Source organism: Geotrypetes seraphini, chromosome 7 (genome assembly GCF_902459505.1).
Source record: "Geotrypetes seraphini chromosome 7, aGeoSer1.1, whole genome shotgun sequence".
Lineage (NCBI taxonomy): Eukaryota > Metazoa > Chordata > Amphibia > Gymnophiona > Dermophiidae > Geotrypetes > Geotrypetes seraphini.
In genome coordinates, this window is record NC_047090.1 from 194,064,808 (window position 1) to 194,085,709 (window position 20,902).

At 42.7% G+C, this 20,902-nt stretch overlaps 1 protein-coding gene across 2 annotated transcripts in view; it reads left to right on the plus strand.

The window, feature by feature from the left end:
* Positions 1 to 20,902, plus strand: part of PROX2 (prospero homeobox 2) — a 140,692-nt gene that overhangs the window by 18,908 nt on the left and 100,882 nt on the right. For both annotated transcript variants that reach the window (XM_033951094.1, XM_033951093.1), the window contains exon 2: positions 14,368 to 15,778. In XM_033951094.1, the coding sequence (XP_033806985.1) occupies positions 14,441 to 15,778 (1,338 nt within the window). In that variant the 5' untranslated portion in view covers positions 14,368 to 14,440. The remainder of the gene's footprint in view (positions 1 to 14,367; positions 15,779 to 20,902) is intronic.

Sequence of the window (20,902 nt, forward strand, 5' to 3'; positions counted from 1 at the left end):
ACAGTGGTAACAGCTCTGACGCTCATAGAATTCTGATCATCAGAGCTGCTACCACCATGGCTGGCGCTAAAAAACGCTCCACAGTTTTGTAAAAGGGGGGATAAAATAGAAATACATAGACAAAGGTTAAATTGAACCATCAAGAAGCTGGACTCTGCATACAATGCAACACAACAGAAATAGTGACACATGTCTCCTAGAGCAATAAATAAATAGAAAATTTTTGTTCTACCTTTGTCTTCTCTGGTTTCTGCTTTCCTCATCTTCTTGTTACTCTCTTCCTTCCATCCACTGTCTGCCGTCTCTCTGCCCCTATATGGCATCTTCTCTCCTTCTATGCCCCTTCCAGAAACTGTATGCCTCCCCCATCCATCTCTTCTTTCACCTCCATTGGTCTGGCATCTCTCTCCTCTCCTTCCCTCTCCCACACCTCTCTTCTGCAATCCTTTTCTTCCCTCATTTTAATTTTCAATTTATTTTCTGCATCCATCTAGATTACGCTCTTACTACCCTCTCATCAATTTCCTTTTTTACTGTCTATCTACAGCTCACCACTTCTTTCCCTTACCCCCTCCAGTACTTCCCTCACTCAATCCTTTTTCTCCCATCATGTGCCCTCCTTTTATTTATCCCCTCCTTCCATCATGTGCCCTCTTTCTCTACCCCTTCCATCTAGCTAAAGAAGCACTGCCTGGGCTTTGCAGTCCCCAGTTATGTCTCTAGCAGGATATATTTTTCAAATCTGATATATTCTAATGACAAAATATAAATAAAATGATTTTTTTCTACCTTTTGTTGTCTCTGGTTTCTGCTTTTATCTTCTTTTCACTCTTTTCCGTCCAGCATCTGCCCTGTCTCTTCAATCCAGCTCTGCCCATTCCATCCACTGCCTGCCCCTTCCAGAAACTGTCTATCTCCCCCCTCCCATCTCTCCTCTAGACCCCCCCCCCCTTTGGTCTGGCATCCATCATCTTCCCTCATGGTCTGGAATCTTTCTCCTTTCATCTCTTTTTCCCTCCCCCCTGTGGGTTTAGCATCTCTTTCTTCTCATTTCCTCCGCTCAGATCTGATATCTCTGTCTCCTTACCCATTCTCTGGCATCTCTCTCTCCTCTCTCTCTTCCCTTTCCTTCTCTGGTCTTCCTTCTTTATCTTCTGCCTCCGTCTAAATTAAATTCTTTCTTACTATGCAGTCCTCAGTTTCCCTCTTTTTTCTGTGTCTACCCACAGTATGCCACCCCTTTCCTTCATCCCTCCACTATCTCACTAACTCTATCTTCTTCCCCCATCCAGCATATGTCCTTTTTCTTTATCCCTCCTTCCATCCAGTATGTGTTCTTTTTCTCCACTTCCATTCAACATTTGCTCTCCCTTCTCCCCACTTCCATCATCTGCCCTCTTCTCTCTCCCCACTTCCATCATCTGCCCCTTCTCCCCACTTCCATCATCTGCCTTCTTCTCTCTCCCTCTTCTCTCCACTTCCATCATCTGTCCCTCTTCTCTCTCCCCACTTCCATCATCTGCCCCCTTCTCTCAATCTCTCCATCCACCACAGGCCCTTCTTTCTCCCTTCCTCTCACCTTTCCGATTTTGGCAACAAGATCGGCAACGCCCTCCTGCCCCGCCCCCGCGATGACACTTAAGATCGGCAACGGGCCTCCTTCTACCCCCGGCATCAACAGAACTTCAGATCGGCAACGCAGTGCTCATATAGAAACATAGAAGATGACGGCAGAAAAGGGCTATAGCCCATCAAGTCTGCCCACCCTACTGACCCATCCTCTTAAGTCTATACCTAGCGACCGATATTCCAGTTCGACCCTCGTAGGGATCCCACATAGGTATCCCATTTATTCTTAAAGTCCAGCACGCTGCTGGCCTCGATCACCTGCGCTGGAAGCTCATTCCAACGGTCAACCACTCTTTCTGTGAAGAAATACTTCCTGATGTCGCTATGAAATTTCCCGCCTCTGAGTTTGAGTGCATACCCTCTAGTGGCAGAGGGTCCCCTGAGAAAGAAGATATCATCTTCCACCTCGATACGTCCCGTGATGTATTTAAATGTCTCAATCATGTCTCCTCTCTCCCTACGTTCTTCTAGAGTGTAGAGCTGTAGTTTGTTTAGTCTCTCCTCGTACGAGAGACCCTTTAGCCCCGAGATCCTCCTGGTGGCCATCCGTTGAACCGATTCGATTCTAAGCACATCTTTACGGTAATGTGGCCTCCAGAATTGTACACAGTATTCCAGATGAGGTCTCACCATGGTTCTGTACAATGGCATTATGACTTCAGGCTTCTTGCTGACAAAGCTTCTACTGATACATCCCATCATCTGCCTTGCTTTAGATGAAGCCTTTTCCACTTGATTGGCAGTTTTCATGTCTGCACTGATGAGTACTCCTAGGTCTCGTTCCGCCGAAGTACAAGTTAAAGTTTCTCCATTCAAGGTGTAATTTCTGCATGGATTACCGCTACCGAGGTGCATAATCTTACATTTCCCAGCGTTAAAGCCCAACTGCCAGGTCGAGGACCATCTTTCCAATGTAAGCAGGTCCTGTGCCATACTATCCTGTAAAGTACATTCCCTTACTATATTGCATAGTTTAGCGTCGTCGGCGAATAATGTTATTTTACCATGAAGCCCCTGAGTCAGATCCCCTATGAATATGTTGAAAAGGAGTGGGCCCAGGACTGAACCCTGCGGTACTCCGCTGGTCACCTCCGATGTTTTAGAGAGGGTACCGTTTACCATTACCCTTTGTAGTCTTCCACTTAGCCAATCATTGACCCAAGTAGTTAGTGTTTCTCCTAACCCCATCGATTTCATTTTGCTCAACAGCCTGCGGTGTGGGACGCTATCAAATGCTTTACTGAAATCCAGGTACACGATGTCCATAGACTCTCCCAAGTCTAGCTTCTTTGTCACCCAGTCAAAGAAGCTGATGAGATTAGATTGGCAGGACCTACCCCCGGTGAATCCATGTTGATTGGGATCCCGTAGATTTCCCTCAGACAGGATCGTGTCTAATTTGCGTTTAATTAAAGTTTCCATGAGTTTACACACTATTGATGTGAGACTCACCGGCCTGTAATTCGTAGCCTCTGCCCTGCAACCCTTTTTGTGTAGAGGAATGACGTTGGCTGTTTTCCAGTCCAAGGGTACTCTCCCCGTGCTTAGGGAGAGATTAAAGAGTGCAGCTAGCGGTGTCGCCAGGACATCGCACAACTCCTTGAGCACTCTTGGGTGCAGATTGTCTGGTCCCATGGCCTTATTTACCTTTAGTCTTGACAGTTCACTGTAAACTTCACCTGATGAGAGAGATTTGCATATAATGGAAGTGGCAGGTATGCAAATCTCTTTCATGCATATTCATTAGGGATATCTTGAAAACCTGACTGGCTGGGGGTCCCCTAGGACAGGGTTGAGAACCACTGCTCTATAGGTCATTGGTAAGGCTCTGGAGCACTAGGTTCAGTTTTGGAGGCCATTATCTGGCTAAGGAAAACAAAAGACTTGAGGTAATTGAGAGGAAAGTGACAAAAATGAAATGGGGTTTGTGCCAAAACATATTGAGAAGAGACTTGAAGACCTGAATATCTATACCCTAGAGCAGGGCTATTCAAATGTTTCACATGGAGGTCCAGAAACTTCTGCTCTCTGAAGTCTGCGAACTACTGTGTGCACATCATGTCTCGTGTTTTTTTTATATACAGTATTGTATATATTTAATCATGCAACTTGAACATGAATCATAATACAAACTTGTTGGCCAATTTTCATAGCACAAAGGCTTTGGAAATAAGCCCTAAAATCTTTTTTTGCAAAAAAGAAAATTTTTCACAAAATTTCAAAATAGAAATGTTAGGAAAAGCAGCAATATACCTTAATGAGAGCGATTAAATCTGTTCTTAAGTTTCAGGATGTCTTTATAATGGTCCTGCTGTTCGCCCACCTCCCTCCCTTTTCAGCTCTCTGTTCCAGCTCCAACCCCCTTTTCTCACCCACCCCACCCCTTTTCAGCTCCACTTCCTTCACCTACCTTCCTTCCGCTCTGTTCCAACTCCTACCCCCTTCTCTCAACTACCCCACCCCCTTTTCAGCTCCACTTCCTTCACCTTCCTTCCTTCCACTCTGTTCCAGCTCCTACCCCCTTCTCTCACCTACCCCACCCCTTTTTAGCTCCACTTCCTTCACCTACCTTCTTTCCGCTCTTTTCCAGCTCCTACCCCCTTCTCTCACCTACCCCATTCCTTTTCAACTCCACTTCCTTCACCTAACTTCTTTCCACTCTTTTCTAGTTCCAGCAGCCGTCTCTCAGCTGCAGTCAGAATCAAAAGTGATGTGAAGATATACAGGACCAGCTTTCTCCATGTGGCACGATAGCCATGCCGGTCACACACCCTCTGAGGTAAGCTTCTGCACCAGAGAGATGTGACCGGCAGAGCTAGCAGTGGTGGTGCGCAGAAAAAAATCATCTTGCAAATCTTCGCATCGCTTCTGATTCTGCAGCCAACCTGGGAAGAAATATCAGGGCGCTGGCACTCCCATGGTCCACTTGGGAGGGCTCCAGGGTCTGGACTGCGGACCCTTGAGGAAAGAAGGGATTTGGATATGATACAGACTTTTAAATATGTAAAAGGTATTATTAATATGCAAATGAATCTTTGTTGGAGACAGAGAAGTGGTAGAACTAAAGGCCTGAACTGATGTTGCAGGTTGGTGGACTAATTTTGCTTCTCCAGACCAGGTCGAACCACAAGACCTCACTCATTTTTTTCCTTTCTTCCAGTTAAAGGTATTATCTACAAAAGATTTGTGTCCAAACTCATTGCCTATGAAGCTGCTTTAAGAGACCCAGATTGGAGCCATTTAGTTCGCTCCTCAACCTCATATATGCATTTTAGAAAATCCTTAAAAACATCTCTTTATCAAAATATGTAATTCTAATTGAAAATAACTTTTCCTGTTACTAAAAATTCTTCAGTTCTTTCATTCCCTTTGTTACAAATTTTATTTGCTATATCCTTGAAAACCGCTTAGAACTGTAAGGCTTATGCAGCATATAAATAAATAATTATGTTATTAGTTTGGAGCAACATCAGGAAATTATTTTTCACAAAAAGGGTGGTGGATGCCTGGAATACCCTCTCAGGGAATGTGGTGAAGACAAAAACTGTGACAGAATTCAGAAATGCAAAAGATAAAGACAGGATCCGATTAAAGCAAAACTTAAATTACCGTATTTTTCACTCCATAAGACACTTTTTTCTACCCAAAAGTGGGTGGAAATCTCAGTGAAGTGAAGGTGAAAAATTGTAATCTCCCACATGGCTGCAACACTCCATCCCCGCGCACAGCTTTTTAAACATCGCCCGCCGCTCCCCCCCCCTTACAATTGCAATCCCCGCGGTCATACCATCTTTCAGCCGCACCACATATTTAAACAATGCCTCGCCACGTATTTAAACAATGTCCAATTGCAACCCCCTCGCCGCAGCTGCACACCTTTTTAAAACAACCCCCCCCCCCCCCCCCCCCCCGCAGCCGCCACTGTCTTCACCGCCGTACCTTGTTCAAGCCTGGTGGTCCAGCGTATATCCCTCCCTCCACGGCTCAGCATTATTTTCCAGCAGCAAGCGCGCGAGTCAGGAGCGCAGCGGTCAGGACCATGCTTTACACGCTCCCGCTTGGGCCCACGCTGCTTTCTGAATGCCTGGCGGCAGTTCTCGTGGGACTCATGAAAACTGCTAGCAGCCATTCAGAAAGCGGCGCAGGGCCAGGCAGGAATGTAGAAAGCTCGTGCCTGACCTCCGGGTTCCTGACTCATGCACCTGCTGCCAGAAAATAATGCAGAGCCGTGGAGGGAGGGAGGGAAGAATTAAAAAAGGTACGGGTTGTTTTTTTTGTAAAGGTACAAAGGGGGGGTATGATTAAAAAAATACTAGGGGGCTATGATAAAAAAAAGTACAAAGGGGGGTATGATTAAAAAGATACAAGGGGGGGTATGATTAAAAAGGTACAAGGGGGGTATGATTAAAGGTACAAGAGGGGGTTTGATTACAAAGGTACAAGGGAGTATGATTAAAGGTACAAGGGGAGTATGATTAAAAAAGGGGTACATGGGGGATGATTTAAGGTACTGGGGAGGTACATGGGGGTATAGGGACTGCCTGCCTGTCACTAGGCCTACCTGTGACTAGGCCCTGTCCCTGTGTCCTGTCTCAGCCTACCACTAGACCATCAAGGGGGGGAGGGACAGGGTGCAGAGCCTGGCAAGGAGTGGAGTTGGGTGCAGAGCCTGGTAGGGAGAATTTGGTTCAGAATGTTTTTTTTTCTTGTTTTCCTCCTCTAAATATAGGGTGCATCTTATGGTCAGGAGCAAAAAATATGGTACCTCATAACTGGAGTGAGGTTTGACAGTAGCTGCAGATGTTTGAAAGAAAAACCATTATTGAAGTCTAGATCCCATATATACACTATAATACCGTGTTTCCCCCCAAAATAAGACAGTGTCTTACATTCATTTGGGGCCCAAAAAAGGCACTAGGTCTTATTTTCGGGGTATGCACATGATCATCTCTCCCTCCCTCTCCTTCACCCCAATTATTCCTCTTTCCTTTCTCTCCCTCACATGTGCAGCATCTTTCCTCCCCTCCCTCCCATCCCCCTGTGCAGCAGAAGTTTACCCAGCTTCTATCCTTCCCTCCCTCCCATCCCTCGTGCAGCATAACCCTTGCTCAGTTTCTATCTTTCCCGACCATCCCTTATTCAACAGAACTCTTGCTCAGCTTCTATCCATCCATCCCTCCCTCCCTCCCATCCCTTGTGCAGAACCCTTGAGCACCCCCTGCCCCCACTGCACAGCTGAACTCCTGCTGACCCTCCATCCTTCCCTCCCCGCCAACCACGAGTGAGCCCTACCTTCAACCGAAGCAGTGTCGAGCCGGCAGCACTCAAAACAGGCTGCTTGGCATTCTCTGTTGGGGATTTCACTCTGCTGCATCAGTAACATCATCAGTAACGTGGCAGAGTGAAATCCATGACGGACAAGGCCATGGGACCGAACAATTTACACCCAAGAATGCTCAGAGAATTGAGAGATGTCCTGGCAGAACCGTTGGCAGTGCTCTTCAATCTCTCACTAAGTACGGGGAAAGTTCCGTTGGACTGGAAAACAGCCAACGTCGTTCCTCTACATAAAAAGGGTTGCAAGGCTGAGGCTGCGAACTATAGACCGGTAAGCCTCACCTCAATAGTGTGCAAACTCATGGAAACACTAATTAAGTATAAATTAGATACGATCCTGAACGAGGGAAATCTCCGGGATCCCAGCCAACATGGATTCACCAAGGGTAGGTCATGCCAGTCCAATCTAATAAGCTTCTTTGACTGGGTAACAAGAAGACTAGACTCAGGAGAGTCCCTGGACGTCGTGTACCTGGACTTCAGCAAAGCGTTTGTCAGCGTCCCACACCGCAGGCTGCTGAACAAGATGAAATCTATGGGATTAGGAGAGACTCTAACTGCATGGGTTAAAGATTGGCTTAGTGGCAGACTTCAGAGGGTGGTGGTCAACGGTACCCTTTCTAAAATGTCAGAGGTGACCAGCGGAGTGCCACAGGGTTCGGTCCTGGGCCCACTCCTCTTCAACATATTCATTAGGGATCTGACTCAAGGGCTCCAAGGCAAGGTAACCTTATTCGCTGATGACGCCAAACTATGCAATGTAGTAAACGGCTATAATCTTCAGGATGCTATGGAGCAAGACCTGCGTACTTTAGAAAGTTGGTCCTTGATCTGGCAGCTGGGCTTCAATGCCAAGAAATGTAAGGTCATGCATCTCGGCAACGGAAATCCTTGCAGAACTTACACCCTGAATGGAGAAACTTTAGCCAGGACCACGGCAGAACGAGACTTAGGAGTAATCATCAGTGCGGACATGAAAGCATCCACTCAAGTGGAGAAGGCTGCATCTAAAGCACGGCAAATGATAGGCTGTATCAAGAGAAGCTTCGTCAACAGGAAACCTGAAGTCATGATGCCACTGTACAGAGCCATGGTGAGACCGCATCTGGAATACTGTGTTCAATTCTGGAGGCCGCATTACCGTAAGGATGTGCTCAGAGTTGAATCGGTTCAGCGGATGGCTACCAGGATGGTCTCGGGGCTAAAGGGTCTCCCGTACGAAGAAAGACTGAGCAAATTGCAGCTCTACACTCTCGAGGAGCGTAGGGAGAGGGGAGACATGATTGAGACATTTAAGTACATCACGGGACGGGTAGAGGTGGAAGATGATATCTTTCTTCTCAGGGGACCCTCGACCACAAGAGGACATCCGCTCAAGCTCAGGGGAGGGAAGTTCCGTGGAGACACCAGGAAGTACTTCTTCACGGAGAGAGTGATTGAGCATTGGAACGAGCTTCCAGTGCAGGTGGTCGAGGCACGCAGCATCTCAGACTTCAAGAACAAATGGGATACCTATGTGGGATCCCTACGAGGTCATGCCAAGGGATAGGGTCACTAGGACTGAATGAGCGGGTAAGTAGAGTGACAGTATAATTACAATTATTCTTTAGGGGGTCAGTAGATTTAAGAGGGTGGGTAAATAGTGTGGGCAGACTTGATGGGCTATGGCCCTTATCTGCCGTCATCTTTCTATGTTTCTATGTTTCTATCTCACGCTTTCTTGAATTCAGACACAGTTCCATGTCCATGCACCTACCACCCTTTCTGTAAAAATTTATTTCCTTAGATTACTCCTGAGCCTATCATCTCTTAACTTCATCCTTTGCCCTCTCATTTCAGAGCTTCCTTTCAAATGAAAGAGACTCGACTCATGCGGATTTACATCACATAGGTATTTAAACGTCTCTATCATATCTTCCCTTTCCCCCAAAGTATATATATTGAGATCTTTAAGTCTGTCCCCATACGCCTTATGATGAAGACCACGCAGCATTTTAGTAGCCTTCCTCTGGACCAACTCCATTCTTTTTATATCTTTTTGAAGGTGCGGCCTTTGATGGGTGACCAGAGAATTGGATAGAGGGAATGTGCTAGATGTGGTGTATTTAGATTTTAGCAAAGCCTTTGACAATATTCCACACAGATGTCCCGAGTGCCCTCGGGATGGGTCAAGAACTGGTGGAAGGCGACAGAGGGTAGTGATCAATGGAGATTGCTCTGAGGAAAGGGATGTTACCAGTGTTGTTCCTCAAGGTTTTGTTCTTGGGCCCATTCTTTTTAATATTTTTATAAATGATATTGCAGAAGGGTTGTCAGGTAAGATTTGCTTCTTTGTGGAAGATACCAAAATCTGCAATAGAGTAGACACGTCGCATGGTGTGAATAACATGAAGAAAGACCTGGTGAAGCTTGAAGAATGGTCTGAAATTTGGCAGCTAAAATTTAATGCTAAGAAATGCAAGGTCATGCATTTGGGCTGCAAAAACCTGAGGGAACGGTACAGTTTACTATTAATACTACTACTTATTTCTATAGCCCTGATAGATATATTGTGACCAGTCAGATCCGGGCTCTACCAAGGTCCCAGTTAGGCCAGGGGTAAAAGTACAAAAGAAAACCCGGAAGGGAATGGACAAGGATTGTTCTAGGGGTGATTTGCAGGTTAACCACCAGGGGGAGCCTGAAATCTCCCAGGATCTCCTGGAAGAGCCATATCTAGGTCACCACAGGAGGAGCCCTAGAGCTAAGTTATTCCCTGCTGAGTCAGCCAGGTTAGGGTGTGGCCCTAGAATATATAAACCAGCAACTGAGAGCAAACAAGTAGGCAGGCTAGGGAGTAGGTTCAAACCTTTCCTCCCTGAGAGTCTCCTCGGGCCAAGCAAGGGTGACACAGCCTCACCTATGGAGGTGCAGGAATCCGGGGAAGTGCTGGAGGAAGCCTTTTCTGATCTCCCCATGGAGCTGGATAACCTGCCTGAGGGAATAAGTCTTGATGAAGAAGCCATGGAGGTTGGCTTTTCCACCAGCTGCAACTGCTAACTGAAGAAACAGTGAGTGTATTGTTCAGCTTGAATTGTTTGAGAGACTATTTTATGGAAGCTGAACCTTTGAGGATTTTTTGGTTTTTCTTTACTGTTTTGCATTTGGGTTTTGTGGAAGCTGAGAGTGTCTGTTATCTTGGGAGAGGTTTGCTATTACCTGGGAGGGCATTTTGAGGCTATTATTAGCTAATTTAAAGCAAACCTGAGGCACTCTCTATTGCCTGGCAGTGAATTGTATGGCTGCCAGAGGCTTCACCTTGAAGCACTGTGTATAGGGTATACAGTGCCTTTAACCCTATGGTGTTTTGTTTTGTTTTTTTTGAACTAAATATCCTGCTCAGGAGCAGGCTGATTTAAGCTCTGAGGTGAGCCCCAATCTTCAGGGGAGAAGAAAGAGGAAGAAAAACAGTGTGGACTTTATATTGCACTGTTTGTTTTTTTTTCTTTTGAGTTTGGACTGTTTAAACTTTGTGATCAACTTTCCTGATTTGCTTGGACCTATAATTACCTGACTTTTATGCTTTACCCCAAGAATAAAAGTGAAGCATTGCATTTATTACCTTTTGGAAGGATTGTGTTGTTTTGGTGTTTCGGGTGTCAATCCAGGCCTGCAGGGTGACTCCAGGCCGGGTCACACGCTAGTGCAATTTTTCTTGTGACCACTAGAGGTGCTGGGGAGTCCCGTGCGGATTCCAGTGGTGGTCACAATATGCAGTGCTGTACATTAACATATAAGAGACAATCCCTGCTCAAGAGAGTTTACAATCTAATTAAAAAGAAAAACAGGACAAATAGGGATTAGGGAATTTCTAACAGAGGGAATGACAAAACAGACATGGGTACTTTACAACCGAGTGGGAGTTAGGAGTTAAAAACAGCCTTAAAAAAATCTAGATTTGAATACTGCCAGAGATGGAGCTTGACATACTGACTCAGGCATGGAATGGGGTCTGGAGACAGCAGTAGAGGAGAAGGGGACAGATAAGAGAGACATACCTCACCTGATGACACAGTTCCTAGGGAAGATAGCAGAATGAAGGCACTTCTAGGTCAATAAGAGGAGTTTGAATTATATTGATAAAATATAAAATCAATTGATCCAAAAAATAAAATAAACAGTTCCACCCAAAGATCAACATTAAAAGCTCAAGAACTATCAAATGCATTCACACAAAAAATAAATAATATTCGCAACTCCTTTTCCCAAAACACATTAAACAATTGCATCACTAATGACCAAACAGAATTCATACCAATAGCCAAATGTTCAAACTTTAAAATACCCTCCCTACAGGATATCAAATCATTATTACAACAAGTAAACTTAAAAAATTCTCATTCCGAAATCATTCCACCTCTCTATTTGAAAAAACACTTCCTACATTTTGGTCCCTTCATATTGTCACTCATATAAAAGAGCCTTCTTACTTCTACAGTTCCACTCCAATGGAAGACTGCATATATCACCCCTATTCTTAAAAACTATAAAATGGGTATTGATGATTTAGCCAATTATCGTCCGATAGCTAATATACCGTTTATAGCCAAATTAACAGAAAAATGGATCTTCATTCAACTCTCTGACTTTATTGAGAACACAAACGCTCTACACCCAAATCAAACCGGTTTCAGAAAATTCCATAACACTGAATATTCATTACTTGGCTTAACATCAAACATACAATATTTCCTGGATCACCATAAATCTGTAATACTATTTTCTTTAGACATTTCAGCAGCATTCGATACCATAGATCACGAATTGCTCATTAATAGGCTCGTGGAAAAAGGAATTACCGAGAACGTTTTAGCATGGTTCAAATCGTTTCTTTCAAACCATTCCTCTTCCGTTAGATTTAATAATGAAGTTTCCGCCCCTCACACTTCCACATTTGGTATACCCCAAGGATCAATTTTGTCCCCTTTACTTTTTAATATTTTTCTTTCACCACTATTAGAAATTTGCCAATCCATAGACTTCATCCCATTTTCGTATGCTGATGATATACAATTAATCCATCCTCTTGATCCAAACAATACTACCGAAATTTCTTCTATCAATTACAAACTTGAACAAATACAAGACTGGCTTACCTCAAATAAATTATCATTAAATATTAACAAGACCAAAACTATGTTATTTAATTGGAAAAAAGACATACTATTATCAAAACCGTTTGTACTTAACAATATTACTCTTGACCTAGTATCCACTGTGAAAATACTCGGGGTTTTTTTAGATGATAATCTGACTTATCATGAACACATCTCCCACATCGTCAAAAATTGTTTCTTTAAACTACGGCAGATCAGATCAATTACCAAATTTCTAAGTTTACCATCACTAAAGATCCTAATTCATTCTTTCGTTATATCGAAAATTGATTATTGTAATGCCTTGTTTATTAATATTACACAAAAAGAAAAAAGAAGATTACAGACCATCCAAAATACAGCTATAAAAATAATATATAATGCAAAAAAATATGATCACGTTTCCCCACTACTTAAAGACGCTCACTGGTTACCAATAAGTCACAGAACTCTGTTCAAAACAATGCTTCTCATCTTTAAGACTTTATTATCAAACGAACCACAATTTATTTCAAAATCATTAATCCCGTACATAACCCAACGCCCATTACGATCATCGGAACAAAACCTTTTAACAGTACCGTCTTTGAAAATTATAGGTACACGTAGAGCCGACATGTTTACAGTAATGGGACCACAATGGTGGAATGCAATTCCCCAATATATCAGAATCGAACAAGACATTACAACTTTTAAAAAACTGCTAAAAACTTATTTATTTAAAGACGCTTTTACTTCTGATTGACCTAAAAATACTTTTTACTATTGGCCTAAATCTTATTGTTTTATTCCTTTCAAACCACTTACTTAAAGATTCTCTTTACTTTCAAAGTGTTTATTTGCTTCAGAGATAGCCTTAGCTTGTGTCTTGATAAAGTTAAACCTAGCCTTGTGTTTTTTCCCTTTTTTTCTAACCCAACATTGTAACTTTATGTTATCCCTTTCCCCTCATGTTTGTCTTAGATGAAATATAAGGTGTAATTTGTCAATATTTGTTATATTTTAGCCTTTTGAATATTTTATGCTGAAAATGTACATCGCCTAGAAATTTTGTAATAGGCAATTCATCAAATATCCATTAAAACTTGAAAAACTATTCAGAAATGGATAGGGAGCCAATGAAGTGACTTGAGGAGAGGGTTAATGTGAATGGATTGAAGACCTATGAGAAGCCAGTTGCAGCAGTCTAGTCAAGAGGTGATCAGTGTGGATAAGTTTCAAGTCATTTTATTAAAATTTGTTATACCACCTAATAAAACTTCAAGGTGGTTTACAAAAGTAAAATACAAAATCAAATAAACAGTGTATAATATCATAATAAATAAATAAATAAAAATATATATATATATATATATATATATATATATATGTTTATAAGAACATAAAAATAGCCTTACTGGGTCAGACCAATGGTCCATCAAGCCCAGTAACCCATTCCCACGATGGCAATCCAGGTCACTAGTACCTGGCCAAAACCCAAGGTGTAGCAATATTCCATGCTACCGATACAGAGCAAGCAGTGGCTTTCCCCATGTCTCTCAATAACAGACTATGGACTTTTCCTCCAGGAACTTGTCCAAACCTTTCTTAAAACCAGCTACGCTATCCATTCTTACCACATCCTCTGGCAACGTGTTCCAGAGCTTAACTATTCTCTGAGTGAAAAAAAAATGTCCTCCTATTGGTTTTAAAACTATTTCCCTGTAACTTCATCCAGTATCCCCTAGTCTCTGTAATTTTTGACGGAGTGAAAAATCGATCCACCTGTACCCGTTCTACTCCCCTCAGCCATCTCTTTTCCAAACTGAAGAGCCCTAACCATTTTAGTCTTTCCTCATACGAGAGGAGTTCCATCCCCTTTATCATCTTGATCACTTTTCTTTGAACCTTTTCTAGCACCACTATTTCTTTCTTGAGATAAAGAGACCAGAATTGAACGCAATACTCCAGCTGAGGTCGCACCATGGAGAGATACAGGGGCATTATGACACTCTTAGTCTTGTTAACCATCCCTTTTTTCATAATTCCTAGCATCTTGTTTGCTTTTTAGGTTGCCGCCGCACATTGGGCGAAAGATTTCACATGGCAGTTTCCAAGTTATAAAGTAGAATTAGGACCTAGACGTAGCGAAATGTAGACTGAAGAAGGTGAAGAAGAGCTAGAACCACCTCAGCCCTACCAAGTGTTTGAATGTCTCAGGCTCCCTTTGGTTCTCTAGACTCAGTAAATCAGAGTTCAATAAACATTTTGTTTTATTTTCTCGCAGGACTCCAGATCCCGAGGAGCAGAGCAGAGAAGCATCTGATTTCATCTCCCTCCATCCACAGAGTACCAACGCCATGAATGCCCACATCTCTAACAACCTTAGCATTGACTATAGAGAAGCGAAGAAAACTAATTCATATCTTCAAAGAAATCCGTATGAAGACTGTTTGCTTTCTTATTCTAGTGGATCAGTCAGATCAAACTTGCTGGGGAAGACAATGGAAACCACCTGCTGCTTCATCCCATCCAAAATTCAGTCAGAATACGGAGGTTCAGCCTCCACTGAGACAGAGAAATCTCAGGACCCCGACTCTTCCTTCAGTCAAGCCGCTATTCCCAGTCCCAATGTGTCCAACAGGTTGTACAGTGAACACATAAAAGCTAAGAAGGCACGAGTGGAAAGCATTGTCCAAGGTATGAACAGCTCTTTCAACAAGGAGGAACTTTGTCTGCAGGGACACAAAAAAGACATTGAACAGTTGGCAGATCTGGAGAGAGAGGGTTTCAGGGAGAGCAAGAGGAAATGTCAAATACCTCATCAACAGAATCAGAGCCAAACAGAGCCGAACAGGATAGACTATGAGTACCACCAGCTAGCAGAACAGCAGCTGAGGCAGCTCCAGGGGAGACTATTTCAGGTTTATTATCTCTGTGATGTAGAAGATAAAAAGGCCAAGGACTCTGCAAAGAGAAGTGTTAACTGTGATATAAATGAAAGTCATCAAAATGATTTCATGTGGAGAAGAGTTTCAGAGATGGAACCACACAAAAGGTTACAAGAAGAGCGAGGACTCGGTGGCAACCATGGCCTGTCTCCCCAAGATAAAAGACTATCAGAGATGTTAAAACGAGAATTGTCGCGTGCCATAACACACATAGTGGACTCTGTTATGAAGAAGGTTTTGCTAACACAATCAGAACATCTTGCCTGGATGTCCCAAATGCTGAGACCAAGAAGCACACTTTTTGGAGAAAACAGGGCAGAATTAATTCCTGCAGCCGAGCTTTCCCAGAAAGAAAACCTCAACAGAGCAGAGCAGCAAAGCATGAATGAAACTGAGTCTCCAGCACTAGCACACATCACAAACAGATTTTGTGACACATGTTCTCAACCTATGAAACCCAGAGAGTCCTATCATATACCTCAGGTGCCTTATCTCATGTCTATGCAGGAAAACAAGATTCTAACTCAGCTGCTAGAACACAAACCCAGTTCCTCATGCATCCCTTCCAACACTGTAGATATGCCATGTAGAGAGACCGTCGATCAGGAATGGGAAAATATTAAAGTAATGTCATCAGTCAGCTCAAGAAACTCAATGCCTACACTCCAGAAGAAAAGTAGGTCCAGAAAGTCTGAACATGCAGACTTGATGTCTACCGTGGATGGGATTCATTATACATCAGCTACTGTATCCTTTAGTGACTATGAAATTCATCACTCATAATCTGGCAGGTATGGTAATCTGTAGGGACACTGCAAATGTGTTTCTAGCTCTCATGAGGTTATTTCACTTTATAATTAGACAAGAAAATCATCAGGTTCATTTCAGTTTACCAGCAGGTAGGGTGGAACAGTAGGAGTGAGTGGATATGAGTGGGGCAGAAATGGGAAAATGACAACAGGGAAAAAGGGATGTAGATACAGTGGCAAAAGATTAGATTTAGATGGAGAACTGGAAGTTAAGAGATTTCTTAGAATGGATGGAGTGAGAATGAATGGCCTGATTTTGAAAGTGAGTCATGCCAAGGGCCTAGCCAGATCTGCCAGTTTGGGAGAGTCAGGCCCCTCTCTTCTTCCATACATATATAGTTTTATTTTAATCTTCTCCTCCCTTGCATCCATCCCTCCCTCTCTCATCCTTTCTATCTTCTTTACCTCTACTTACTTCATCGGTCTCCTCTCCTCTGCCCCAAAATGACATCTGCTCCTTCAGGGGGGCCCTTGCCAGAGGATGTGGTACGAGCAGATAGCATAGCTGGTTTTAAGAAAGGTTTGGACAAGTTCCTGGAGGAAAAGTCCATAGTCTCCAAAATTACAGGCCTCTGAAACGATCTCACTGTCCCGCTGCGGAACCTGGGCACCCTTCAACTATTCTGAAAACAACTGAAAACCTGGCTATTCTCTAACATATAACATCTCTCCTCTTGCTTACATCCCCTCTGTTTATATGCTCTTGTAAATTTTCCTTTTTAAGCTTTGTAAACCGTGTCGAGCTCCACTTCCGTGGAGATGATGCGGTATATAAACTTAAGGCTTAGTTTAGTTTAGTTTAGTTTAGTCTGTTATTGAGAAAGACATGGGGGGAAGCCACTGCTTACCCTGTATCGGTAGCATGGAATATTGCTACTCCTTGGGTTTTGGCCAGGTACTAGTGACCTGGATTGGCCACCATGAGTACGGGCTACTGGGCTTGATCGACCATTGGTCTTACCCAGTAAGGCTATTCTTAAGTTCTTATAATCTGCCCATCTTTCTCTGAATCACTTCCTTCCCAGTCTCCCTCACAGCCATTACTGGTGGTGATTCTTATAGGAAATCCATGCCAGCCCTACAGTCTTCCTTCTACTGCATCCCCATCAGTGAAGAAACAGGAAGTGACATAATTAAGAGGAGACAGCACAAGATACTCAGATCTGTGAAAAATCAATAATATGGCGAAACACACTTTCACAAGAATAAAGATATGGTAATGTCATATAAAGAATGTAGGCAGTGCTGCTTCAGTTCCAAGGAGAAAGTTCAGATTGAACTGGAGGAAAAGCCTCCGATAAAGGCCCTCCCACCACCAAAATGGTGGATAAAGGTGGTCGGGTGATAACCTCACTGGCAAAAACCTCCGTTGTACTCCCAAATGAAAAAACTGTAAGCAGGGCTGTCTATGCTTGATAGAAGAAAAAAACCTCACTGGCAAAAACCTCCGTTGTACTCCCAAATGAAAAAACTGTAAGCAGGGCTGTCTATGCTTGATAGAAGAAAAAAACTTTCTACTTATCTCATTGATCGGTACACCGACGATGGCCAGCGTTTCACTAACTTGCTGCCTCAGGGTGTATCAAAAGTCCGATCAAAACTAAAGCCAGAAAAGAAAATTACATCAGAATACTGGACATAAAGCAAGACTTCAAGACAATCTTCAGAAGCCACTATGACATACCTTTAAGCAGGACGCCGCAACGTCTCATCTGATCAAAAAGATGGCTGCACCATGACTGTACCGGGTTAAGAACTCCCGGGGAGTGACGTCACACCCCGGAAAGTGCCTGTGCAGTAAAACAGCTGACTAAGCTGCTGACAGGGGAGGAGGGTAGCGCGGTCTGAGAAAAATATTCTTTAAGCAGAAAATATATTCGTGAAATCAATAATCCTCTCATAACTTTTCACACATAAGAGGAAAAATGAAAATGTCTATCAGACCCCGCGTACGATCCTGAAAAGAAAAATGTCAAAACTGACAGAAAAATCAAAAGAAAACATTCCATTCTAATTTTTGATTTAGTCCATTTGGTTCTTCACTGTCCAATTTGTAAATCCAAGCTTGTTCAGCCCGAAAAAGTCGCTGTTGTCGATCGGAGCAGTTGTCAATATGATCAATCACGCAACATTGTAGGTCAGTGAATGAATGATTTTGCTCCAAACAGTGTGTGACCATAGGAGCTTGGAGTCGATTATTCCGAAGGCAACTCTTATGCTCAGTAGCCCGTGTTCTAAAAGGATGGGTGGTCTGGCCCACATAGATCTTAGGACAGGGGCAAATAAAAACATATACTACAAATGTCGAGTTACATGACGTGATGTGTCGTAGCTCAAATAATTGGCCTGAGCTCGGGTGAACAAAGAACTCCCTGAATTCCCGTGTTATTGAACATGTAGAACATTTGCCACATTTAAAGTGGCCACCGGAATGATCAGTAGTTGTATATGGCTCAGTGAGATCAGATGGGCTTAAAAGCTCTTTGAAATTCTTTTGGCAAGAATATGCCATTCTTAAATGAGTGTCACTAAATGTTGGATGTAGCTCCATTACATCCCAATGGTGTCGTAAAATCTTTGTGATGTTGTTGATGTTGGGAGAATATTCCAAAACACATGTAACAATGTTCTCCATATCTTCCTTATTGTCATTCCTCGGAAGGAATAGGAGGTCTCTGTTCATAAATTTGGCCCTTTTGTAGGCTTTTTTCAATACAATTGGAGGATACCCTCTGTTCTTTAAACGGATGTACAATTGCTTGCTATTGAATTTGTAGTCTGACATGTCAGAGCACAGGCGTCTGTACCGAAAGAATTGTGACGTCGGTAAGCTTCGTTTAAGTGCTGTAGGGTGGTTACTGGAGAAACTGAGAAAAGTATTTCTATCTGTGTTTTTTCTATAAACAGTGGTTTGGATAGAACTATCACCTCGAACAACCTTGACATCTAAAAAAGAGATGGAGTCTGGATGACACTCCATACTGAACTCTACTTTCTGGTGCCTGGAATTTAACCAGATGTAGAATTGGTCAAGTTCCTCTCTAGAACCTCTCCAAATGACAAAAATATCGTCAATAAAGCGTAGCCATATAAGAATCTTGTCTGAAAAGGGATTGTTCACAATCCACACATTCTCAAATTTTTGCATGAAGAGATTGGCTATAGAGGGTGCCATGGTTGCCCCCATGGCTACTCCTGAGATCTGTTGAAAAAATTTGTCTTGAAACCTAAAGTAGTTACTTTTCATAGCCATAGTCAAAAATTGTATTAAGAGATGAATGGGAATTCTACTGTTGCTAATGTTGTTTTGAAGAAATTCCTCCACAATAATGATAGCTTCATCTTGAGGGATGATGGTATATAGTGATTTCACATCAAATGTGACAAAAAAGGTTATGTCATCTAAGTTGGTGATTTCTGAGAGTTTAATCAAAAATTGTGACGAATCATGTAGATAAGAAAATCCTTTGGTAACTATGGGTCGAAGAAACATATCAACAAAGGAGGAAAGGGGCTCGAGAACAGACCCTCTGCTGGATACTATGGGTCGCCCAGGAGGGTTTTCTATGTCCTTATGAATCTTTGGTAGGGCATAGAATACCGGGATCCTGGGATTCACCACATTTAAATACTCATGTTCCTTCTTGGTCAGAAAGCCACTGTCTAAAGTAAAGGACGTAAGAGATTGTATTTCAAGGGCTAGACTGGGGGTGGGATCTACTGCCAGCTCTCTGTAATCTGTGGGTGCATTCAATAGCCTAAAGACTTCAGCCTTATATTTCGCCATGTCTAAGACTACAACGCCTCCCCCTTTGTCAGCCCTGCAAATTCGAATCTGACGGTTTATTCTGAGTTGTTTCAGAATTGATTCGTCACAATTTTTGATTAAACTCTCAGAAATCACCAACTTAGATGACATAACCTTTTTTGTCACATTTGATGTGAAATCACTATATACCATCATCCCTCAAGATGAAGCTATCATTATTGTGGAGGAATTTCTTCAAAACAACATTAGCAACAGTAGAATTCCCATTCATCTCTTAATACAATTTTTGACTATGGCTATGAAAAGTAACTACTTTAGGTTTCAAGACAAATTTTTTCAACAGATCTCAGGAGTAGCCATGGGGGCAACCATGGCACCCTCTATAGCCAATCTCTTCATGCAAAAATTTGAGAATGTGTGGATTGTGAACAATCCCTTTTCAGACAAGATTCTTATATGGCTACGCTTTATTGACGATATTTTTGTCATTTGGAGAGGTTCTAGAGAGGAACTTGACCAATTCTACATCTGGTTAAATTCCAGGCACCAGAAAGTAGAGTTCAGTATGGAGTGTCATCCAGACTCCATCTCTTTTTTAGATGTCAAGGTTGTTCGAGGTGATAGTTCTATCCAAACCACTGTTTATAGAAAAAACACAGATAGAAATACTTTTCTCAGTTTCTCCAGTAACCACCCTACAGCACTTAAACGAAGCTTACCGACGTCACAATTCTTTCGGTACAGACGCCTGTGCTCTGACATGTCAGACTACAAATTCAATAGCAAGCAATTGTACATCCGTTTAAAGAACAGAGGGTATCCTCCAATTGTATTGAAAAAAGCCTACAAAAGGGCCAAATTTATGAACAGAGACCTCCTATTCCTTCCGAGGAATGACAATAAGGAAGATATGGAGAACATTGTTACATGTGTTTTGGAATATTCTCCCAACATCAACAACATCACAAAGATTTTACGACACCATTGGGATGTAATGGAGCTACATCCAACATTTAGTGACACTCATTTAAGAATGGCATATTCTCGCCAAAAGAATTTCAAAGAGCTTTTAAGCCCATCTGATCTCACTGAGCCATATACAACTACTGATCATTCCGGTGGCCACTTTAAATGTGGCAAATGTTCTACATGTTCAATAACACGGGAATTCAGGGAGTTCTTTGTTCACCCGAGCTCAGGCCAATTATTTGAGCTACGACACATCACGTCATGTAACTCGACATTTGTAGTATATGTTTTTATTTGCCCCTGTCCTAAGATCTATGTGGGCCA